Genomic DNA, 25000 nt, shown 5'->3' on the forward strand with positions numbered 1-25000 from the left:
GTCTCCCTTACCATTGCCTCAAGGGCCAAGGATCAAAGTACTTGGTCACTGGTCATCTGACTGTTATCAGCTGTTTATTATAACTCCACAAGACGTTCTGTGTACGATTGTGTTTAAGATGGCCACTATCAACAACCCTCTTTTTTCGAAGTTCAGCGTTTACATGGTTCTTGCTTTCCTGCTTGGGGGGATGCATTGCCTTGCATGCATCTGTGGTGGGTAAGTCTGCACAGCGACTTCCCCCAAGCTTGTTGGCTCATTGGCCTATGTCATCCCTTGCTAACCAATACTCCTGTCCGATCTAGCATGTGCTGTTTTGCATTCAGCTCGTATTGCTGGGGAGATAAGTGAGGTTTTTGTCATGCAATCCAAAGTCATATCGACTGGCCGGCCACAAGGCAGTGTTCCCCTTGATAGCACCATCTTATGTTTTGATTTCTGTTTTCTCTCGTGTTTTGCCTCTTATGTAAGCATATTTCAATTATCGTGTTCTGCCCATGAACAGGGACATTAGTGCATGGTTGTGTCTGTTAACGTGATACCATCACCATGATCATCACCATCACTATTGGTCAACTCTCCATCTTGCATCAGCTGATAGTCCTTGATACGATATCAACCATAATATGATTATCTATTACACTTGTATGATTAGGGAGCTTAAGCAAGGACAACGATGACGGCTACAAGAACGCCACAAAACAAAAGGTTTAATTAGCAAAAACAACAGCTCTGGACGCCCTGCATGCATTTTACTTTTTGATATATTTCTTTGCGGTTCTCGTCTCGACAACGACGTAAAATGATCAAATTTGTTGTCATGTGGGGGATGTGAGCACCTGCTAATATATCTTCAATTTCCCCCTTAAATATCCATACTGTTCTCACCAATTTTATTTCTGGAATATTGACACTCACTTTCCATTCCGAGCAACTCAGAATAATTGCGAGATTGATACAACAACCGGAAATAATATTTTTAGACAGCCTTCTTGTAGCCGTCATCCCGTCTATGATGCTTAAGCTCCCTATTGTCAACAATGCTGATACTTGTTAACAGGCACCCCCGTATAAGAAGAAAGATATTCCCTACAGTAGATGGTCAAAATGATCCTTGCTTTATGTTTTGTTCAAGATTTTATATGAAAGTTCTAGTGAAGAGTCATGTGGGGAAGACAATGAGCAACGAAAGGAGGACAACTTGTTAGACTTGGAGGAATTAGGTCCTTTGATGAATTCAATGAAAAAAGCGAAGGTAAAACTTTGAACAAAGGTTGAACCAAAAATAATGATCTAAACCTTTTTTTTTGCTTGGTGATAAGCCATACTGATCCCATGTAACCCTGATTGGTCACTAAAGAACATTGTCACTTAGGTTGGAAATCAGTTTGTTTCAATTCATCTTAAGGAATCCTATTTAATCAAATCATTTAAGCAAGGCTGTAGCTGGAAATTTTTGATTGGGTTGGGGGGGGAGGTGGGGGGGCAATGAAGTGAGTGCCGGACGCACAAGTCATTACGAGGGTCTGTGGGAATGCTCTTGCAGAATATTTTGAAATGCAGAGGTGCAGAAGTGCTACTTTCATAGATATGTCAACAAAAGTAAACATTAATTATCTGTGATGTCTCCAAATGGATTTCCTTCACAAATATATTTATAAATCAATTGCAAATTTCCAAGTTCATTATGGCACAGAATGGGTGATATAAATACTCACTTAGGTAACTCAGATAAGATAAATCTAGCTTTAGTCACTTGCACCAGTTTTGTTCCATTTAATAAATGACCTCAGGTTCAGGTATGTAATCCGTCCCACAATGAATGAGCAGCACCCTAGGGCACTCAAGCGTTCCTCATTCATTATAGAACGGTTCCACAATTTGAGGTGCCTCAGAGCTGAATGGCCAGAAATGTCTGAGGGTCACAAACAGCGAAGGCCGAATTTGCAGACTTTGCAGGCTTTTCTTCAAATGGAATATTTTTATAGTACTTTTCCACTTTTCAATCTCCACTGAGAAATGGGTGGATTCGTGAAAAGTGAGGAACTTTTTGTAATATCTGATAATTTCGTTTTGATTATGGGTATCAATGCACATGGTCATCAACAACCTGTCTGCGAGTATCAAACCTTGATGATGTGAGAATCTGGTGTCAACTTCTCGGACCACATGGTCAGCAAAGCAGTGGCATCATAATGTTCATCAATATGTCTTTGAATAATCCTGTAGATATTGTTGTCTGTTTTCTGTTTGTAGGAAGAAAAAGGGGCTATACAAGGCAATGGTTCAAAAAGGATGATAGGTACAAGAATAACTTTTTTTTTTCATTGTGGAATTGTACAAAATGTGACTCTGCATCTTTTAGAATTCAGTCATTGCATTCGAAGCCATATTTTCATTGGTATGAAAATGATAATGTACTTCAAGAAAATGCAAATTATGAATTTTTGTGCAACGTGTCGTCTTTTTCTCTTAAGCCAAAAAGAAAACTGCAGAGCCAAAGGAGATGATAACCCCAGCCCTGGAGAAAGCTTTAACAAAGCAAGGTACTATGAATAATAATCTTAGTACATACCTCTGTGGATTAAAAATGCAAAGACGTCAAAGTTAAGTCCAGCCATTTGGAAAATATTGTAGTTTTAGCAATTTATTAGTCATTTTGAATGGGAAGACTGAAGGCCTCCTTCTTAGAAATAAACACTAAATAACTGTAAATTACAGTAAGAAAGGAACTACACGTAGTTTAATTATTGATAGTCTGTGAAAGTCCTTTGTATAGCTTCCCAATGATATTCCTTTTAATGCATTACTTTTATTTTCTCAGGCTATCGCTTGATTGGTACCCACTCTGGGGTTAAACTTTGCAGATGGACCAAGGTATTTCTCCAAGATGCAGTTCTGTTGACAACATTCTGTTTAAGCTGGATTTTAAGTTAACTTAGACTGGTTTTTGCATCTGTGTTCTCTAGTCCATGTTACGAGGCCGTGGGGGTTGCTACAAGCATACCTTTTATGGAATCGAAAGTCATCGCTGTATGGAAACCACACCCAGCTTAGCTTGTGCCAATAAGTGTGTCTTTTGTTGGAGGTACGTGTAGTACTTGTTGCTCATTGCTATTTAAACGTTTTAAGGACGCTGCCTACTATTGCTATTGCACATACGTTCTGCGCATCTCGAGATACACAGATTTCCTATGGGTAGTGCTTATTAATACAGGGATATTTTTGCACGGTTCAAAACTATACGAAGAAAGTAGAACTTACCAAGTGTTCTTGGTATACAACAAGAAAATTGGGGGTAACCACGCATTTTTCAGAGATAATTAAGCTTTAATTTGGAAAAGAACGCCATACATTGCTTTGTATTTAAAAGCTTTTTACAAATATTGTTAACTAATTATCTTCGAAAAATGCGTGGTTACCCCTAATTTTCTTTTGGGATTTCAATAAAACTTGTTAAGTAAACCGCGCAAAAATACCTTTGAATAGGCCATTTCCGAGTTCATGTCTGCCTCCTCTTCAAAGTGAGTCTAAGTGCAAAGTTTTTGTTATGAAAATTAGTTTTCATTCTTATGTAAAGTAGAACCAATTACCATCACAAATATTTCGCACTTAGACTCACTTTGAAGAGGAGGCAGCATGAACTCGAAAATGGTCTATTAGTAGGCACGGTCCTTAATGTGTTATTTTAGTGATGTTATTCAGTTCTACACACATGTTTTTGACAGAAACTGTGGTGGCATTTCTCAATGAAGACAATATTTCCTCAAAGTTGAACCTTTCAATACTGTGTTATTGTTTTCAAGTCCTTTTTATTTGGTACCTAGTGATTTGCTCAAAGACTTGTTATCTAAAATTTTGTCAAAAGAAGTGACACTTCCCCCTGGCATCTATTTTTTTCTTGGTTTTAGTGACATGTCATTTTAATGTGCAACAGACCGGTTGAAGTTTAGTGTACTTGCTCCAAGATACATGTCTTGTTTCATGACTGTTTTCTCATTTAAGGCATCACACAAATCCGGTTGGAACCGAATGGAAATGGAAGATGGATGATCCAGACACTATTGTCAATGGTGCAATGGAAAATCACCGGAACATGATAAAGCAGTTCAGAGGTAGTGCTGAATGTTGTCAAATAACAACAGTTATTGTCTTAGCAGAGAGAAAGTATTTTTATAGATAGATTTTTTTCTTCGCCAGCCTCATCTGGCAGTTTTAGCCTAGTAATCTACACGTTCCAGCACTCAACAAAGTCCCTTTTCGACTTATGACCGTTTCAGCTTAGGTGTCCTCATACACCATAAGCCTTTTTAGAGACATCATGCCAAGCCGGCCACTTTTGCTGGAGACAACAGGACAGACTCAACACGGGGGACTCCATCCCCTACTCTTCTTGAATTGTGTGTGGGTTCTTTAACGTCCCACAGGGAACTTATGAGCATGGAGGATATTTGTGAGACAGGGCCCATGGTTTATAGTCCTTATCCGAGAGGACTTGAAAGTGTAACCATTTGCAGATGAAATTACATAGGCAGCACTTTCTCCTCAGTTATTTCAAGGGGTTGAGTGTTGCTCCGGCTGGGATTCAAACCCGCAAACCTCCTGCATGGCAGCCCAATGCTCAACTAACTGAGCCACTGGTGTTCAGTATATCTATGATGTGCTTTGAGATCATCCAAATATTTTAAATATATACGGTTTCTCTGATTAACTCTGTAATTTTGTTTGTTTGCAGAAAAACATTAGTTCAATAGGTTTCAGCAACAATATTAAAATTTCCTAATTTTTAGGTGTTCCTGGAGTTAAACCTGAGAGATTTGAGGAAGGAATGAAAATAAGACATTGTGCACTCTCCCTTGTAGGTGAGCAGGTCTTTCTCCAAGTGCAGACTTAAATGTAGGCATATTTGATGTAAGCAAATTTAAATGAAATTAAACTGAACCAGTAATTGCATAAAGTCTTGCATAATGTCTCAACAATGACGCATGTTATTCTGTGGATTTTTTTGTACTTTATTTCTTTATTACTTTTTGTTCATTACTTACAGTCTCACATTACCTACAGTAAATATCACTTACAAAAACGTGACAAATTTACGATCTTACATTACTTGCAATGTAAACCTTTTTTCAAAAAGGTAAGAAAAAAAGTATACACAGGATGGGTTTACAGCCATACACTACTTACAGTAAACATAACTTGTTTGTTTTGAATGTTCTGTTATGGATGCTTACTCCCATTTCGTGTGAATCTTAAACGTTTGCCGGTTTTTTACGGATGGTTTGGTCAGATGTCTTTGACTGGTATGGTAACGTTTCAAACGCTTTGATGTTGATACATGTAGCTGCCGGATTGCCTAACGTTTCTAATCTTTGAGGGAAGTCTACTAATAGCCAACTGACACAAGGTTAACGCCTATTCCCCTTAAACGAAAGTACCTTTTCCTGTTATGGTCACAAATTATTTGTTGCATTGTAGGTGAGCCCATTATGTATCCAAGGATTAATGAGTTGGTTCGAATTCTCCACGGACATGAGATTTCGTCATTTCTCGTCACAAATGCTCAGTTTCCAGATGCCATTAGGTAATTCTTCTGCATTTTTTTACTCAAAACTTGACACTAAATAAAGAAAACCGTCGAGTTAGAATGGCTTGTAGTTTTTGTTATCTCTGTTTTTCCTTTTGAATTCATTGTGCATTCACTTTTAAATCCATTAAGGAGAAAAACTGCAACGAGAACCTCCCTCCCATACACTCGATTTAGTGAGTGACACATTTTTCCACCGATGTACTTTCCCATACGGTCCTTGCTGGTGGAAAGGCTGAATGCTTACCTTAACTCTAAACCATAATGTCACCAACCAGGGTGTACAGTATATAAAACCTGTCCACATTGGTTGGAGGCAAGTGCTTTCACTACAGTGCCATCCCTACAACTGTTATTACCCCCAGTTGGTCACACTTCTAGTTGTTAGCCAGGCCAAACATAAGTTTTGAGATGAGATCCAGTTAGTGATTGTGGTATATCACTAATTTCACGTCTCTATTTCTGGGGAATGTGAACAATTCAATTGGTATTTAGATGTAAATCATGTTCTTTTCAATGCTCGCTTTATTGTTTCAGAAATCTCATCCCAGTCACACAGTTGTATGTGAGTGTAGACGCCAGCACAAAGGAAAGCCTGAAGAAAATTGATAGACCTCTATTCAGAGATTTCTGGCCAAGGTTTTTGGATAGTCTAAAGGCTTTATCAGAGAAGGTTTGAGCGGCCTCATATCACAATTTTTCCCTATATCTTTAAGGGTGTGGGAACATTAACACGTTTTTTCCTTAAAATAACCCTAGGGTCAGAGAACAGTGTATCGTTTAACTTTGGTAAAATCATGGAACACTGAAGAACTACAAAACTATGCTGATTTGGTGTCCATTGGAAAGCCAGACTTTATTGAAGTGAAGGTAAGAAATTTCTTCCGACAATTACAGCTAGCTGACAGGTTGCGATCCTCTTGGGCAAGAATTAAGCTTCGCAATTTTGGATATTTCCAAATATGGAATGGAACTTTTTCGGTAAACTCGTCTTATCCCATTCTTGTTTGGAACGAAAGTTCTTGATCCCAAAATGAAATGGCAAATGGTAAATTAGATACGTCAGAAAAAAAACGACTCCTCCTCGCCCACAGTTTTTGGAAATGAGATATCCAAAAGTTACTTTTCCATTTGATTCTGGAAATTTTGGTCAAATGCATCGCACCTATATGCACTTAGCCAAACAAACGTTGATGCCAATACGCGTCTCTTGATAAATGTGTGAGTTTGGTGAGACTGCATGAACAGCTTAATGATTTCACGCTTAATTGCAATTCATTTTGGTTTAACAGGGGGTCACATATTGTGGAGAGTCAAAAGCGTCGACTTTGACAATGGAGAATGTTCCTTGGCATGACGAGGTATTTAGATAAACATCACAGCAAAACGATTTTGCAACGTAACATAAAAATGTAGACTTGGAGCAACGTTTTTTTCTTGGACGTGGCTTTTGAGGAACAGCGCATCACAAAAAATGTTGTTGAATCTGACCAGTATTAAGAGTGGTATTCGAAGGAGGGTGGATTCTTGGTAAATTTAATTGGTATTTGTTTTATTTGGACAGGTCATAGGCTTTGTTAAACAGCTTGCTGATTTACTTCCGGATTACGAGATCGCATGTGAGCACGAGCACTCTAATTGTCTTCTTGTCGCTCACAAGAAGGTGAGATTACATTTAGTGTGTTTATTTTGGAATTCAACATAATACACCTTATTCCAAAATGGCCGCTGGTTTATGCGCATACAAATTGGCCCTTGTTGCCTCGTTCAAGATAAAAGATTCTTTTGAATTTTAAGGCATCAAGGGCTAATTTGAATAAAAACAAAAGAATAAATAAAAGGCGGCCATTTTGGAATATGGTGTATAAAAGCACGAAACCATCGGATAAATGAAACAAATCGTAATTGGCATACGATGAGGATTCGTAGACTTTTCTTTGTTTTTTCCTTAGCTTACGTTCTTGGTGGTGAGTTGCAGAGTCTGCCTTTCTTTGGGCTTGATTTTGCATAAGAAGACAGGTCATTTGCACAAATTAGATATATATAATTCTGTTGAATTTTTGGGGCTAGAACTGAGACCAAGGATGTATTTTCAGTTTTTTTTTTTCAAACAAACAAACAGGCGATCAAATGAACCAATCATAAGGCGAAGCAAATCCTGGCAGCCGGCGCTAAGCGCGGGAAAGAGCGGCGATCCTGTTGATTGGCCGAGAGTATAGCGCGATATTTAAAGGCATGCGCAATAGGGACTCAAAGATCTACGACGACGAAGTCGACGAAAACGTCATCTCAAAATTTAACTTTGCGTTGTCGTAACTTTTTCTCGATTAGTCGAGTCGTACAATGTGGGCGAATTGGCCTAAAAATAAATTGGTACTAGCGGTTTCCGAGTAAAAACAGAAAGAAAGGTTTGTGTTTCTATTTACTATTAACTCAGCTTCCATCGCTTTGTATTCTAACTGAGAAGGGCAGAAGTTTCTGTCGAAACATGTTTCATAAACTCAAAGGTTTCGTCGATTTTCTTAAAATTCTTTACTCGTCTGCTAATATCAAGACCATTTGTCTTTCTACGTTCACGTTGTAATTAAAACCTCGAATTTGCCCACCCACCTCACCCCGAATTTGGTGATTTCACGTTGTTGTTGTTGTTGTTGTTGTTGTTCGAAGCACAGCAATAATATGTGCTAAATTGCCTGCCGCACAATTATTTTTCCTCTCAGTTTTATCCAATGATATTCTTGTGTTGTGGCGTTCTCGTAGATCTTAAAGTCCCTAATAACCATAGAACTCCTTGGATATGCCAACGCCACAAAACAACATTATTGGTTGAAAAACGACAAATACGTGCACCAACTGGTGGAAAACCAAATACAAACCTTGAGCATACAACAGCGTGTCTTTCATTTAATCTGTATCGTCACCTGTAATCCGCCCGAACCGATCCACTTATAGGATACTTCGTCCTTATTGTACAACTTAAACCAGACGAAAAAATCCTGAAATACTCAAGTGAGTGCAAAGTCGTATTTTGAAGTGACGTTTCGTTGCCGTAGCCGACGTCGTTTTCCACACTTCCACTAGCTTCTGTAGCATCAATTAACTTAAAATTCCCATTATTTCAATTTTCGTTATTCCGCAAAGGTCAAATTTCAGCGCCATATTTACGTTAACTTTTTGTCCTACGGCCGAGGTGGTGAGAGGCGTGGGTCTAGCCCTCTGATGACGTCAGAGGGCTTTGACTAGGGTCGCAGTTTGTAACGTGATCTCAGGACTATTTAACAATTATTCCTCGAGCCCGAATGGGCTCTGAGTCAATAGCCCAGGAGGCCGAAGGCCGAATGGGCTATTGACTCAGAGGCCATGAGGGCGAGAGGAATAATTGTTTTAGTAAAATCCAACTAGTTGGTCAAAAAAATATCGAGACAAAACATCTTTCGCTAGTTAAACCTAAACTTTTATTGTTGTTTTGGTTTTCAAAGCCGGCGCTTTTCGCTACTAGCGGGCTATAACAAATAGCCTACTAGTAGCTCAACCAATCAGAACGCAGCATTGATAATAGACCACTAGTTGGATTTTACTAAAAGGCTATACCTCACATCAGATCTGCCGTAGAACAAACGATTTCTAGTTTCGTTAAATTCTACGGCGCAGTGAAACTGGAAGTGAAAACGCCAGAATATTTTTGCAATTTGTATTTATTTACAGTTTGGTTAGGGGTACTTAATCTTGCTTGTTTTGCAGTTCAAGAAGGATGATAGATGGTACACTTGGATTGACTATCCTTCATTCCATCAGTTGGTAAGTGCCTATAGCCTTGGATCTGGGAACGTTTTTGTTTATTAGAAACTCGGTTTTTACTATTTGAAGAAAAGCACTAAAGATTTCTCGTGTCGTTTTTCACAATACTTATTTTCTTTGCTTGCTTTGCTAAAGGTAACAGAAAAGGGCAATGTCGTTAAATTATGCAAGACTAACTTGCTTTATCCTTGTTTAGAGATTCGTGTCGTCGTCTTGCTTATTTTCGTTTTCTTTTGCAAGATGCGGAGATACGAGGAAAGCAACGGGAAGGAAAGCTTCACCGCCCTCGACTACATGGCCAAGACACCTGATTGGGCTGTTATGGGGCATGCGCAAAGAGGATTTGATCCGCTGGAAACTCGCTGGCATCGTAAGAAGAGAAAGGATATCAGCGGATGTTAGAATATGTGGCATGCGCACTTGCGATGGGCTGGGCCTTTATCTGTCTGCTTCCTTTTCATCGGTCGTCACAACCTTAAGGATGTTGATCGCAATTTGCGGTCAGATACCGGAGTCAAAGGAGACATTTCGGGATTCTGCATCAGAATGAACTGTCCTCGGGACTTTAGCTGACACGACAAGGTCTAAGAGACTATAATTTCCATCGTGTTTTCAACACAAGTCCATGTCCTGTGTTGATATGTACTTCTGGAAAAATTCCGTATGTCATGGAACAAACGAAAAGCTGCACCTCGGAAGGAATGTGATCTTCTACCCCGCTCTTTCCCTGGAGCGGCTGGATAACTAATAATAATAATAATAATATTATTATTATTATTATTATTATTATTATTATTATTATTATTATTATTATTATTATTATTATTATTAACTTTATTTAAGTGTCAATGGATTTAGCACTAGAGCACTCATAGGGGATACTAATGAACTTAACTCAAATCAAACAATGGTTTTTGTACTCAACGACTTCGGAACAAATTATTCCACTTCGTCCACGTTTTTTCAACAAATGATATTTTCAAATGTACTGAAGTGTTTACCGCTATCTTCGAATATAATTTATTGCATAATCAAAGCTAACATTTTGTTCTTGTTGGGATATGTTTCGTTTCAAAAACACACACAGCACAGTTTTTTTAAAGAGTTTGTTTTTCATTATTCCAAAATGGCTTATAATGATGGCTTCAGACTTAATAGAACATTAGGGCCGATTTACACGGTACGATTTTGTCGCATGAGACAACGGCTTACGACAGGCCCACGACATGATTTACGATTGTTGTGTACGTCAGAAAAAATGTCGTAGCATTTTAAAACAAGTTTTAAAACGCTGCGACAATCGTAAGTCATGTCGTAGGCCTGTCGTGAGCTTGTCGCATGCGACAAAATCGTATCGTGTAAATCGGCCCTTAGAAGTACAGTATTTTTTCTCCTAGGGAACGCAAGAGAAATCATTTCCCAATTTAGAGGAAAGTCGCAATTTTATAAATACCGTATTTTCTTGCAGTGAGCTTGTAGTAAATTTTGGCAATGATTCTTATCAAAAAAGGCAGCCTCAGTACCATGCAATATACTAAAACATATAAATAAATATTGAAATATGTGTATCTTGTGGGCAGAGAAAGTATCGAATAGTCAATGGAGCCATTTACGCCTGCAAAAGAAAAGCAATGAGTATCAGTGGCAGCACTAAAGACTTTTGTGGTTTTAGAAAAAGAAACGGGACTGCTTTGGTCTTGTTTTGACTGGAATGAAACATTGTACGAGCTAGTTCACCGAATTTCAGTTACTATACATAGCATCTACGACTGACCTCTTAGAAATGATAAGTGACCAATGCAGGATGGCCTTAAAGTTTTCGGCGGTACGTTAAGTTTCGTGATCAAAAATGGTACAAAAGATGACAGAGATTGACGGTAACCATTCCATTGGATTTTACTGGTTATGACTCTAGCTTCAGCTAGCTTGTGGGCCTCGTTGACTAACTTAACCACAGAGATACATGAGTGCAGGTTTAAAACATTTCAAGGGTTTAAAGTCTGGCCCCAGTTGTTCAAACGATGGACAGCGCTATCCACCGGATAAATCACTATCCAATGGATAGTGTTATCCACCTTTCGAACAACTGGGGCAAGAACTATATTCCATGTTTACTTGATGATGTCGTGAACTATGGTGTGCTAAAAACCAAGATGACCTCTCGTGTCTCCTTGGACGTTAGCCTCGGTTTCCTTTTAGTTGTTTGCTTTAGTTTTACCTAAGACTGCTATGGCTGCACCCATCTTGTTGGTCCCCATGCGATAACTGCACGTTGGTACAACATACTCTGTTACGGTCACCGATCCCATCGGATGTTGAAATGAAGCAGACTGGAAAAAAGTACAATTTATGAGAAGCAGGGCAGAAGAGGGTATCAGAAAAAGAATAAATAACCTTTCCAAGGTGTCTGCGGCCGCGAACGGCCGTTTTTGTAATAAAGACGTGTTCAAGTACACTAAAGTAGAAATCCACCTTAAATTCTTTACACGGTACATCACTAAATATCACTTGCCAACACTACCCATCGATACTAGTCACCCTACATTACCTGACGATACTTAACATGACTACACAGTGCTAGCCGTTATTCCACGTTACTAGACGTTCTTAGCTGTCACCACACAGCACTAGCCGTTATTCCACGCTACTAGCCATTACTACTCATTAAAATACGTTACTATACATGACTAGACGTGTTATTCGACGTTAATACTCGTCACGAGACCTTGCTGCACATCCCTACCTATTCCACGTTACTAGCCGTTGCTACTCGACATTTGCCGTCAATACATAACTTTGAGCATGACAACTCGTCACTAGACGTTACTATACACCACTAACCATCACTACAGGTCAGTAGAAGTTACTACAGATCACTAGCCGTTATTCTACTTAAATGGACATTATTCCTCGTCACTAGCCGTCACTTTAGGGCACTAGCCATTACTTGTCGTCACTGGACGTTTTTCCACGTTACTAACCAGCACCACTCGTCACTAGCTGTCCCTACACAACAATAGCCATTATTACCCATCATAACCAGGCGATACTGCACATTACTATAAACCGTTGTTCCACGTTACTAGCCATTACTACACAGCACCAGCCGCTATTGCACATCAACAGACGTTATTTCACGTCACCAATTACCATTATTACACGTTACCAACCGTTACTGGGTTCGTTTGGGCCACTAACAGCTGACGTCGCTGGCAGGGCTCCGATTGCGCGGTTAGCGAATTGAAATGAAAGAAAAACCTTTGCCCTTGAATTCTACGGTGGAATTGTAACCGTGGGGAACATTTTATTCAGGAATATTTGACTCCATTTGGTGGGTTCCTGAGGATTCAGTGTTCAGCCTTGGTATTTTATTATAACCGTTGTCAACCTAGAAACTGATAATGGCTCAATTCGCGTCATATCTGGAAAAAAACACACAGGAAGGAAGCGACCCACAATGGCAATAAGGCTAAGCTTTTTAATTGATAATTTTTTCGTAAAATTATCTTTTCAGGTGCTTTATCGGGATCCCCATTTAAATCCTTATATTTTTGTTGGCTTTCCCTTACACTGAGCTTGGGGCGCCTGTGCTAGGTGTACTGAACTTGGGACCGAGAATACCACGGAGATAATAACAGAAACCTTGGAGCAAAACACAGGTCGTCGCATTTAGGTTTTAGACGGTGAAACGAACCTTGTGACTGTGTCCTGAAAATGCATATCTTGGTTGGACAACATCAATTAACTGCATAACAAATTAAGAAAATTAACATAAAGCCGTAAGCACAGAGAAGAAAAACGAGTTTCATCCAGTATACAAGTCTAAGAAACAGGCACATTTCATTCCTTCGTGACTTTAAATAATTAAACCAAATTTACTCCTTCTTGAGATACCACGAGTAACAACGTGACTGATAACATCATTTTCTGCGCATGCGCATATCGACGAAGAAAGAGAAAGACTGGCAAAAGGAACATTTTGAACGATAAACGGAGGGAAATAAGGGTCATTTTATGGGGGACAAAGGGAGAGAATCCATACTCGCTTTAAGTAGTTTATTTACCCGGGAATGTAACTGCTTGAGGAGCAGTCGTGACTCAGTTGGCTATGGGGCTTTTGCACGGCAGCCACTTTGCATGGCAGGAAAAATGAAAATGTTTTGGGGTGCAGGGATGGCGCAGTGGTGAGAGCACTCGCACTCGCACTCGCCTCGGCCCGGGCTCGATTCCCAGACTCGGCGGCATATGTGGGTTGAGTTTGTTGGTTCTCTACTCTGCACCGAGAGGTTTTTCTCCGGGTACTCCGGTTTTTCCCTCTCCTCAAAAACCAAAATTTGATTTGATTTGCGTTAACTTGTTAACTTCAATTTACAGTGTCCCCGATTAGTGCTCTACGGCGCTAGAAGATTAGACACTTAAATAAAGTTCCTTTCCTTTCCTTTCATTAGAAAGAACATTTGTTCCCATAGAAAAAAGAATCTATTGTTCCTGCCATGCAAAACCTCTATTGCGCGGCTTTCCGAGCGAGAGGTCCCTGGTTCGATCCTCGGTGACTTCAACGTCTGTTTCGACTCTTCTCTGATCCGTGTAGCTATAGCTTTAAATACCCGTAAAATGGAGCACTGACAGAGGGAGGGGGGTAAAGGGCGCACCGTCGGCTTCCATTGATACCAGCCTCGTAGCTGAAGGAACTACCGACGTTAAATAAAGTTACTTTACCTTTACTTTCATCACACAACCAAAACATATACTGTACTTATGTCAGTGCACGTTGCTCTTACCTTACTTACTATTTCCTTGTTGATCATATTCAGTGCACTGTGCTCTATCAAGATGGTTGACTTATCCTTGTCGAGCCTTAACGGTAACTCTTTAATGAAAGCTAGAGTCTCGTTATAAACTGTCCATTCCTCCAGGCGTGGCTTTGACCTTTGTAAAATTAATGAGTTTACCTGTGGAATTTTGTAAGCGAAACATATAAGAAACCGCAAAAATCACAGACTTGTTTCGCTTGAAATCGTCTTTTGCAAATCGCTGCGTGCTATCCGTCACTGCAAGCAGGGAATGACTCAAATTTAAATCTTTTTTGGAAGGGATTAAAAGTATAGGAGGAGATGTACACTGTCACATCTCGCTTTTAAGACTTTGTTATTGTCTTTGCTGAGTTTAAAGCTGTTTAAACTCTTTTAGTTTGGGTACTTTGGAAATTTTGTACAGGTTGAAGTTGTAGTAATCTTTAAAATCTTCGTCAATTTTTAGCCAACCGCACAAGAAACAAAAGAAGTTGTGTCGGCACGAGTACAAGTCCTGTTTGCCGAGGACATAAGCGTATAAAGACCAACCTTAACAATCTGAAACGACTTGAGTTCAATGACCTCGTTCACGAAGCCAAAGAAGTGTGAGAATCTCGAGATAAGTTTTTGTGTCATTCTGTCGACCCCTTCACCACCCACATCATTGTCGCCCGCAACTTGGATTTTGGACACTCCTTCAGGAACAGTAAAGATTCTATCATGCCTGGCCTATGAAAAGAAAATTAACATATACAACGTGACTCCTACGATCCAATGTTGCAAAGTCAAAGTTTAACATATATTATAAAGAATAAGATAATAAATGCTTGCGAGAAATCTAAAATATTGAACAACAAACTTTGTACAGCAGAAATTCCTCGTCAGTGGCGATGTTTCCTTCATCAAAGAGATCACCTAAACAAACATACTGTTTTTGTTACATTAACGGATGGACAGGTACCGTTCTGAATACAAAGGAAGAAGCAATTCCAGAAACACCGTAGCCACGACAGCGCTATAACAACAATTACCCTGTCGTTTGAGATAGCCTTAAAACTGTTTTTTTTTTTTTAATTCTTTTTGATAAGGAGGTATTCTAACAATATGACCTTACCGAGATGTATGACTGCATCAGGACTGAATGCTGTCATCAACAACCTGAAGACTTTCCATAGATACCAGTCAGCATCCAGCCGACTTATGTACCCTGTGATCCCTGGAGGTTCATTCCAGAAACCCTGTATAAACAATGCAAAACTAAAAATAAATTACTTGCAACGGATTACCGTTTTTAAGAACAATGCTTTTGTTTATCAACATATTTCAAATCCATCGAAATTTTTTTGTTGGGTGCTTTTCCCAGCCCGTTAGCAAGCAGCTACATCCTTTTCCAACCAAAGACAGGTAACGCAGTAGAAAGCTTTTAAAATTACGTCATGGATTTTCGTTAATTTACTCCAGTATATAAGAGAACTGACCTACAAGCATAAAACTATGGCGTGAACAAAAACCCACCTGGATCTGAGAGTCAGCGACGAGAAGAAGGTTTAAGGAATCTATATCTTCGCTGGGAAGCGGAATCCGCCATGTGAAAAACGCCCAGAAGAAACAACCAACTTCACCTATGGCGATAGCAACAATGCACAGGAATAAAGACAACTTCAAGTTGGCCCTGTGAAAAATGTGAAAAAGCCTCCAGCACTTTTTGCTCATAACATCTAAAGAAAACGAAAAAAAAAACGATATAAAATGTTACAAGAAGCTCATTAAATCAAAAAAGGGTTTCAACAGAAATGTATCTTCAAGTTATTTGCAACATTCCCCAGGAACGGGAATAGTTCTAATGCGTCTTCAACAGATTACAATGATGTAATGTACAATTGCTGGTGGCTAAAAAAAAATCAGGAGCCAATAAGAAATCTTTTGTTTTCACCACCAACATAGCTGCGATGATCATATGTTCATCTCTGACAGATTATGCGTCTAATGCCGATCAGCTCGTTTTTATACTTAATGACGAAAGAGGAATACAATCGTCTGAACAAATTAAGGGCGCGTTCGATTGACCCTATTCTGGAATAATACGTGGAGTGATGATTTAAAACGGCATGTCTGGCGCTTTTGAAGCAACAAGGATAATAAAGATATGTTTAAAATATCATTTTAGCAAGTGTTTGATAAATTTAATGTGAATCTCCGTAAAAACGAAGGATTTCTAACTTCTATTCCATGTATTCCTATTCAGGAATACGGTCAAGCGAACGCGCCCTAAGCGTCTCCAATACATCATTGGTATCCTCAACAATTTCTGGTTCGGTTTTATCAACGGAGTTGATAATGTAAATTGGCCACCGTACAGAGATTCTAAAAGCTGACGTTTCGAGCGTTAGCCCTTCGCTCTGACGAAGGGCTAACGCTCGAAACGTCAGCTTTTAGAATCTCTGTACGGTGGCCAATTTACATTATCAACTCCGTTGATAAAACCAAATTTTTGTATACTACTTCCCCACCGACGCAGCACCACAGTTTCTTTAGAAACTACCCCTTCATCAATTTCTGGTTCGATTCACCTGGATCAAATTCAGCGCGGGACACTGCCAAGTCCATAGGTCACGCATTCGTCTGTTGTTTTGCATTCTGAAACACACCATATTTTATTCTGCATCGTTCTCAATACTGGCTTTTCTGCGTAAAATTGAAAACAACGCGGTTTGTCAGATAATCATAAAAAATGGAGTTTTTTAACAGCTCACAATTTTTCTGTGATCTTGAAGAAAAAATAATTGCTTATTATTAATTCGAAGAGTGTCACAAAGAAGAGCGCACGCCATGATCTTATTCGACAGCTCAGAGCCGATAAAACCCTCCGAAAAACTGACACTCGTGATGTCGAAACTCAAGAGAACAATATTCACCATCTTGGCATTCTTTGCTGTGTTTCTGTGTGACTTCTGTTTCCTGTATTCTGTGTTTTCTCGTCATGTTTTCTCGTAACATCCAAAATATGACAGTTTAAATAACAACAATATAAACACGTTTTACAGATAACTTAAATACAAACTGAAAGGGCACTGCCCTCAGGAAATAAGAAGCTAAACGAGTAAGGGAGCCAGGCTACATTGTAATTACAAAACATACGATGGCTGCACAAACGATTGGCGAATTGAAGACGTACTGACAAAAAACACAAGATGAAAAGGGGCGTATTACACATAGAACAAAACAGAACCGACAGAGGGCATAAAAGGTTATTGTCAGTATTCCTTTATCACTTCTATTTCGTACCTCATCGCGCGCGCTATTCCATCAAACCTAAGTCATGTGGAAGGTCTTCATGATACAGTTAAATATGTAAATATCGGCCTGGCCGCCATGTTTACTCCAGCTCGGCCAATGACAGTCAACAGTTACTTATGACGTCACTTTTAATTTTAGGTCACGAAGTATTGCATGAAGGAAACTAATGATGGAGTTTTGCGACATAGGCGACATAGCCAACTACCGGTATCTGAGGATTTCATACACCGCTGTACAAAATCATACACTTCATATACGGTCTTTTACTCGTTCAGGTTCTTCTCTTCGTTGTCAAAACGCTTCACGATCTAATCTACAATTCTTTTATTCTAGGCGTACTTTCTCATCTCTCTTTGTCGCATTATATGTTGCGCGCCACTCAATAGGGCCGTTTATACGAGAGAAAATAAGCCGCGGCTTACACTGGCCGTGGCTCATGTAAGACACGAACACCACAAAATCGAATTTCACGGCTTTAATACTCCACCCGTAGCCACAGCTCAAGCCGCGGCTTATCCTGGCCGACGGGTTTTGGGCTGTGCTTATGTTGGCCGCGGCTTACATTGGACGTGAAAGTGTTCGTATAAATGTACTCAAGCGTTGTGAAGCCGAGAACGGCTCCTGTGCATGCACTTGTTTTGTTATTATAGCACATGTATATTAAACATTTTGCCCAAAATGTTTAGTTTTGCAAAGAGTAATTACGCCGATCAGATCAAGCCAGTTGATCCAACGACACCGAGAGTAAAGAGTAGGGCATGAAGTTCCCGGAGTTTTGGCCCGTTAGGCCTCGTTTCATTCATTCATTTGTGAGATGGACTGATAGCGGCTGTCAGCGGCGCCTGCATATACTCCCCCAAAGATCGATTACTGGTGAAGCATATCGTCGAAATGCGCTATACAAATTCATTACCATTACTATTAGGGGCAATAGAGCTGCATCTATTGACCGGAATGCAAAAATGGCCGCCAAAAAAATATTCTTTCGTCTTTGTGTTAATTAGACTTAACTGATTAGAGTGTAATGTGAAGTTCTAAGTTTCTACCTCATACGAACCATGTGAGCGTTAGCCCTACTGATGGAAATGGGCCCACACGAGGACAGAGAAAAACTCTGACCACGGTGGGAAATGGACCCACGACCTTCGGGTTAGATCACCGCTGCTCTACCGACTGAGCTACAGGGTCAGACGGGAGCAGAACTGAAGGGAACGGGAACTGAAGATGTTAACGTCACGGCAATGAACATGTACAAGTACAAGGAAGGATTACGTTTTTGCGAACGTTGGCCGTAGATAACTCCCTTTTGTTTTTTCAGGCGAAAGAAGTAGAGCTCCAGGCTGAAAAATCTTTTTATCTGAGAGCCGTCATTGTCTTTCTAAAATGCGACTGTAAAAGAATGCTTGTATGTCGCTAAAAACTAGGGTGTGCTAGCTTTTTAAGGTTGAGGAGGAATCTTAGCTCTGACCAAAAGGTCTTTGAGTGATTGGTCCTTACTGTAAGCGACGTTTGGGGCAATCGGAAAATTTCGTTTCTAGGGAAGCAATTCTGTTCCTCAGTTGATTAAGCTCTCTGTTTTTGGCTGGTTGTGAGGAAGGTATGTCTTCGTCTGAATCCGAGAGGGTCCGCTTTTCTGTAGACTTGATTGAAGAGAGTGGCGATGGAGCTTGGCTGTCTCTCAGTTCTGCAAGGATTTCAGCGACAATATCGTCATTGGCCATTTTTGCAAGATTGGTTTCGGAATTCGTTGTGGGATGATTCCTTCGTCAGTTGCGTGCTCTAATAGTGAGAGCGGATTTTTGACCAAGTGTTCGTTTGGGTTGCTTCTTATAAAGCCCTCCGGATGGACCAATCACAGTGTTTGATCCGTTCCGCGTCGCCAGGTTCGTTGAAGAACCAAGCTATGTAAATTTTGCGATCGTAAGTGTAGGGCTGCCCTGCCCCATTCGGATCCGTTCTTGTTCGCTTGATCAAGGTCAAGGATGTGTAATTTTGTGGATCATTTGTTGCTCAAATGAGTTGGGAGGGACTCGAAATATTTTCCGTAGTGAGTCGCAGTTAAAGTAGAAGTGAAAAAACTCGATAGTTGAGAATGTCAACTGAAAATGGGAGTTTTTTATTCGTACGGTGGCGATGTAAATTTGAGAATAAATAATTGTAATATTGTCATCCTCCTTACCGTAGATAACTCCCTTACTAGCCTCGTTAACGCGTGTAAAATTGAAAGAATTTGGACTGTAAAACGAGGCTAGTTGGGCTAATTAACACAAAGACAAAAGAATAATTCGTTATCCTAACAGTCATCCTTCTATCGACTTCACAATGGAGCTCGAAGAAAACGGCAGGCTTCCCTTTGGGAGTAACTGAACACAAATTCCGTGACCCGTGGCAAACAAAATGACCACCGGAAATACATCTGCGCGATCTGCGCTCGCCCGAAGCTCGCCCTGCACAGCCAAGTTGAGCCTACAGGCCAAAATGTTGAGTACGTCATATATCAACCACATAGTGTCTAAGTCTAAGAAACTGGGCACTTATCGGTCTGTGCATGCCGCGCCGAATCAATCGAAGGAGTTGCTTAGACCGTTCTTCCATCTTTTTTGATATTAAAAAAAAATGGCGGTGAATGTGCATAGCACAAGTTGTACGACAGACAACCTTAGTCGACATGATATGCTCCAGTGGATCAATGATAGTTTGCAGCTCAAGTACACTAAAATTGAGCAATTGTGTTCAGGTTAGAACAAGGCGCTTCCTTGCGCGAATTGCTGAATTGACTTTTCTTTGATTGGGTAGGTCTTCGATTTTGGACCGTATTGAGATAGATAAATCGTTCATAACTCCTTCTGTGTTTGATCAATAGGCGCTGCTTATTGCCAGTTTATGGATATGTTATTTATGGGTAAGTTTGTGCTGGAAAATATGAGATAATTAAAATCTGAAGTTAGTTTTTACGCCATGCACGTACTGTACATCATTGTTGAAATATCGTAATCGACTTTGCATCTGAACTTGAATAAGTATTAGTAAAGTATAATGAAAAGTTTGCTCCGTTTTATTCATATGCAGTTCTTTTTGTTTCGATTGCTTAAAAGACTGTGTTAACTTGACCAAAGTCAAGTTTGCGTCGAATCAGGAACACGAGTTCATTTCAAACTGGAAGATATTACAGAAGTCTTTCAAAGCCGCCGGTGTAGACAAGGTGAGGGAAGAGAAATTCAATTTTGCTTTCGATTAATGAATCGACACGGAAATATTGTATTGATTGAATAAAAAAGAAAATTATTCAACTAAAGTTTAGCCCTATTCGGATATTAGATTACTTTACAAAGACTCTGCTGTACCTCTCCATTTTACAAATCCTGCCAAATTATGGCTGTCACACAAGTGATTCAAATATGGATGTTGTCAACTTCCATGTGAGCTTTTCTGATCACCTTTCGTGTGTAAATAAAAAGATGCCTCATGTATGTTGTATATATATCAAACCAAGAACTAATTTCCACATCTGACTGTGACAACACTCAAGCCATTTTTAAACATGCTTAACTATTAGAGGGTAATGTGAAGTGCTAGTTTTCTACCCATATGAACCATGTCAGCATTAGCCCTACTAATGGAAATGGGCCCACACAAGGACAGAGAAAAACTCTGGAATTGAACCCACGACCCAGCGTTCAATTCCCACCCTGGTCAGAATTTTTCTCTGTCCTTGTGTGGGCCCATTTCCATTAGTAGGGTTAATGCTCACGTGTTTCATATGGGTAGAAAACTAGCACTTTACATTAACTTCTAATAGTTAAGTCTGTTGAAATATAAGTACTACATGGCCAACGTTTGAAAAAACGTAATACCCTTCCTTGTACTTGTACATATTCGTTGCCGTGACATTGACAGCTTAAATTCCCGCGACCTGCACCCGTCTGACCCTGTAGCTCAGTCGGTAGAGCAGTGGTGATGAAACCCAAAGGTTGGGTTTAATTCCCACCCTGGTCAATTTTTCTCTGTCCTTGTGTGGGTCCATTTCCATTAGTACTGGGCTAATGCTCACATGGTTCATATGTTTACAAAACTAGCACTTCACATTAGCATCCAATAATTAAATCTGTTGAAATATAAGTGCTACACCCCCAACATTTGAAAAAATGTAACCTCTCCCTGTATTTTTAAACAGGGTCTGCCACAGGCATCCCACATAATAAAAAAATTCCTGTACTCAGAGAGCAATAAAAATTTAAATAAAGGAATATTTCATTTGGCACAATCAAACTCATCAGTCACTATAAACAATGTGAATGTTAAGAGAAGATCAGATTAACACTGTAAGGTGTCAAAAACTAAATAAATGCTGTAGATATCAAAACAGTGGATAGTAAAATTGTAAATGGTTTGAACCCAGGAGTCATATCATTAAGTAAAGTACGATCGTCCAGGTGAGTGTAGTCCTGAGAAGGACTGTTTGAGATGACATTGACTGACATTTCGACAACCTGAGCGGAAGTCATCTTCAGAGTCAAGGTTGTCGAAACGTCAGTCAATGTCATCTCAAACAGTCCTCAGGACTACACTCACCCGGACGATCGTACTTTACTTAATGACAGTGGATAGTGTTGAACGCGCACCCTGATTGTCTACTCAAACTCCAGATTCCCATTGCTATTCACCTCTGAGCAATTTACGCGGAATTTGCGCTCGAAAATGTTGTAATATTTGCAGAAATAAATAAATTAAAATCATCTTTTTGTGCTTTGTGGCTCGGTAAATATCCACCACTAGCCACTTCCACTTCAGGGAATGGTTGCTAATAATAATTTTCTCTATCATCAGTATTTAATTATTAATTATGTTATTTATCTTTTCTTTTGCAGATAATTCCAATTGAAAAACTTGTGAAAGGGAGATTTCAGGACAATTTTGAGTTTGTCCAGTGGTTCAAAAGATTTTTTGATGCAAACTACCAGGGGCCTGATCCAACATATGATCCTGTCAGAGCACGTCATGGAAAAACAGATACTCCGCAAAATGCTTTGCCGAGGAAAGGAACAGGACAAATCAGCAGGCCTATGCCAGCAATGAGTAAGTGCTGGCATTTTCAGTATGGTTCTTCTTCTTCTAATAATTGAATGCTCAGCATTTAAAGAAAATGCACGAAGAGTGATTAACTTGTTTCAGTTGTAGATATAACTAATCAATACATCATACCGAGAGTGTCAAAAAAAAAAAAAACCGACCTCTGCCAAAATTGGCCAAGCAATAGCAAGGTCAATACAGCAAGGCCAAGGTTTGAGATCTTCCTGTTAAGACTGAACATTGGAGATTAATTAATAGCAGAGCTCCAGCAGGCTTGCAGAGCACCATGGGTAAGAAAATATGGTAATCCATCTGTGCTAGAAAATTTGGTTTTGGTCACTGTACAACTGTATGTCATGTATGTCAATGTGACAAGTATCACATGACCATATCATGGGTTCAAGGTTAGAGCTCATCGAAGGGGTCATACTCCAGCTAGTTTACAGCATACATCTTCGATGTTGGACATCTGTGTTGTGACACGTGTCAAAACAAGGTATCCTCTGACCACTATTACATGACCTTATCACAGGTTCAAGTTTAGAGCTCATCAAGGTCAGCTGTTTTTTTTTTGAGTTGACTGCTGGATACTGGGTTTTGATTGGATCAGTGGCTCAAGCCAGGTTTAGTTATTATATGACTAAATAACCCAGGAGCTCTGCTTTTAGGCTTGGCTAGATCTATACATCAAGTTTTCTATTATATGGCTTTATAATTAAAGTGGAAGTGATCTCTTTACATCTGGTGGTATGAGTTCTTACTGGCTGATGCATCATTTAAAACTGCACTGACATGTCTATCAAAATATGTATATCTAATTCTCAAGCATCAACAGTCTTCAATCAGTTCAGATAGGTTCCTTTTTGGCATTGAAGCGACAGTAAGTTTTGTTTTAATTTGCAGAATTGTTAATCAGCCTGTTTGCATCATGGTAGAACAATGCCCTTGTGGTTTGCCAATCAGAGCTCTCGTTATATTGGCAACAAGCATTAGCCATATTATAAGAATAGTATTGTTATTGTTCCCTTTTGGTCTCCTCAGCAGCAAAAAGTACAGGGCCGTCCAAATTAGCAAGTGCTACAAGGCCAGGTAGTGGACCACCAAGACCTGCTGGTGGGGTTCAAAGGGGAGGTGGTGCCCTTGGGGCAAGCAAACCAGGTCAGCAAGGGGCCCGCCCTACCGGTGGAAATACTGCGGGTGCTTCTGTTGCACTAGCACAGAAGGATGAGCAAATTGAAGAAATGGATAAGCAGGTCAGTTGATTTAAATTAAAGCTCAACTGCAAAATTTAAAAATGAACACACTTTTCCAACCATTGGTAAAATCCATTTACAAATGCACCAGAAAGATTTTTAAAATGGGAATATTATCCTTCGGTGCCAGACCAATGGCTGTGCGTGACAATAAAATTATTACTTAACCCATTGACCCCTGAGAGTGAGACTTGGTGCTTGTGGCTGGATCTTCAGTTGTGCACAACACAGGTACTTAGGTTGTAGGGAAATGTTTGTTCTTTAGGGATTATACTTTGAGGAAAGGTGTAAGTAGTTTTTCTTTCCTTTTGCCTAGCAGGAAAAAATGCTCACATGTATTTAGTTCTGATTTAATGTGTTTTACTTTCTGTGTGCATGTAATTTTGCATTCAAAGTACGTGTAGTGCACATGGAATTGCAATGCTTAGAGTGACTTAACAAACCCAAAATAAATGCCAATCAATTCATCAGTCAGGTTGCTATTGGTTACAATGATTATGTTGATCTTGGTTTTAAAATACTCTTATATAATAACAATATGATTTTTGTCCTTGTTTGCAGTTGACTGCATTGCAGTTGTCAGTTGAAGGATTAGAGAAGGAGAGAGATTTTTATTTTGGAAAATTAAGAGATATAGAAGTACATTGTCAGGAAGAGGGTTCTAGTGATATTCCTGCTGTTCAGAAGATACTGGAAATTCTGTATGCTACTGAGGTGAGGACAGTGTAATTATTGGATTGTAACTGCTGCCGCTACTAGTTTCAAGATAGCGTAATTTAAATAATTAACAACAGTCCAGTGATTCTCAGTGATCTTTGTACTTTTTCTATTTGTCAAGTTATTTCCCAATTTCCAGCTTTTGATGGATTTAGTATCCTTGTGAAATTATAGTTTTTGCAGGTTATAATATTCCATTTGAAACGGTCGATGCCATTATTTTATAACGGTCGACTACACACTTCACTTCAAAGAAAATTAAAAGAAACAAACTAAGAAAAATATTACCAAAAATTAAGACAAAAAAGGAAAAAAAAGCATTTATAAAAGAAAAAATGGAGGAAAAAAAGAGTCCAAAAATTTCAAGACTCGAACTCGGGTTCTTAGCCCTCACCCTAAACAGAACCCTAACCCGAACCCTAACTCATATGACCAGTGAGACACAACTCCCAGTAACCGCAACCTTTTGAGTTCTTAGACCTAAT

The 25000-nt window shown here is 39.5% G+C and overlaps 3 protein-coding genes across 8 annotated transcripts in view; 2 read left to right on the forward strand and 1 right to left on the reverse strand.

Moving 5' to 3' along the window:
• The window catches only part of LOC137974700 (S-adenosyl-L-methionine-dependent tRNA 4-demethylwyosine synthase TYW1-like), a 19360-nt gene extending 8918 nt beyond the window's left edge, over positions 1–10442 (forward strand). The window contains exons 8-21 of one of the 2 annotated variants that reach the window (XM_068821638.1): positions 1136–1255; positions 2257–2302; positions 2478–2546; positions 2825–2877; positions 2970–3088; positions 4006–4115; positions 4791–4862; positions 5479–5584; positions 6125–6260; positions 6347–6457; positions 6880–6948; positions 7152–7250; positions 9329–9385; positions 9626–10442. In XM_068821638.1, the coding sequence (XP_068677739.1) occupies positions 1136–1255; positions 2257–2302; positions 2478–2546; positions 2825–2877; positions 2970–3088; positions 4006–4115; positions 4791–4862; positions 5479–5584; positions 6125–6260; positions 6347–6457; positions 6880–6948; positions 7152–7250; positions 9329–9385; positions 9626–9787 (1329 nt within the window). In that variant the 3' untranslated portion in view covers positions 9788–10442. The remainder of the gene's footprint in view (positions 1–1135; positions 1256–2256; positions 2303–2477; positions 2547–2824; positions 2878–2969; positions 3089–4005; positions 4116–4790; positions 4863–5478; positions 5585–6124; positions 6261–6346; positions 6458–6879; positions 6949–7151; positions 7251–9328; positions 9386–9625) is intronic. The other variant, XM_068821639.1, reaches the window with a different exon arrangement.
• A 234-nt stretch (positions 10443–10676) lies between these two features.
• Positions 10677–17565, reverse strand: LOC137974701 (metallophosphoesterase 1 homolog). 4 transcript variants are annotated; one of them, XM_068821641.1, is made up of 10 exons: positions 17464–17564; positions 16749–16863; positions 15694–15896; positions 15293–15416; positions 15038–15093; positions 14728–14907; positions 14167–14337; positions 13080–13130; positions 11604–11715; positions 10677–11000 (listed from the first exon to the last, which is right to left on the reverse strand). In XM_068821641.1, exons 2-10 carry the CDS (start codon positions 16783–16785, stop codon positions 10810–10812), a joined length of 1125 nt encoding a protein of 374 aa, XP_068677742.1. In that variant the 5' UTR covers positions 16786–16863; positions 17464–17564; the 3' UTR covers positions 10677–10809. The 4 variants fall into 4 exon arrangements, with proteins under 4 accessions (XP_068677742.1, XP_068677743.1, XP_068677741.1 ...); XM_068821642.1 differs by lacking the exon at positions 17464–17564 and adding an exon at positions 17094–17213; XM_068821640.1 differs by lacking the exon at positions 16749–16863 and having other exon boundaries at positions 17094–17565.
• A 2447-nt stretch (positions 17566–20012) lies between these two features.
• LOC137976244 (microtubule-associated protein RP/EB family member 1-like) overlaps positions 20013–25000 on the forward strand; it is a 6174-nt gene continuing 1186 nt past the window's right edge. The window contains exons 1-6 of one of the 2 annotated variants that reach the window (XM_068823534.1): positions 20013–20212; positions 20339–20377; positions 20571–20677; positions 22344–22551; positions 23587–23798; positions 24360–24512. In XM_068823534.1, coding sequence (XP_068679635.1) covers positions 20092–20212; positions 20339–20377; positions 20571–20677; positions 22344–22551; positions 23587–23798; positions 24360–24512 — 840 coding nt within the window. In that variant the 5' untranslated portion in view covers positions 20013–20091. The remainder of the gene's footprint in view (positions 20213–20338; positions 20378–20570; positions 20678–22343; positions 22552–23586; positions 23799–24359; positions 24513–25000) is intronic. The other variant, XM_068823535.1, reaches the window with a different exon arrangement.

Source organism: Montipora foliosa, chromosome 11, assembly GCF_036669935.1.
Source record: "Montipora foliosa isolate CH-2021 chromosome 11, ASM3666993v2, whole genome shotgun sequence".
NCBI lineage: Eukaryota > Metazoa > Cnidaria > Anthozoa > Scleractinia > Acroporidae > Montipora > Montipora foliosa.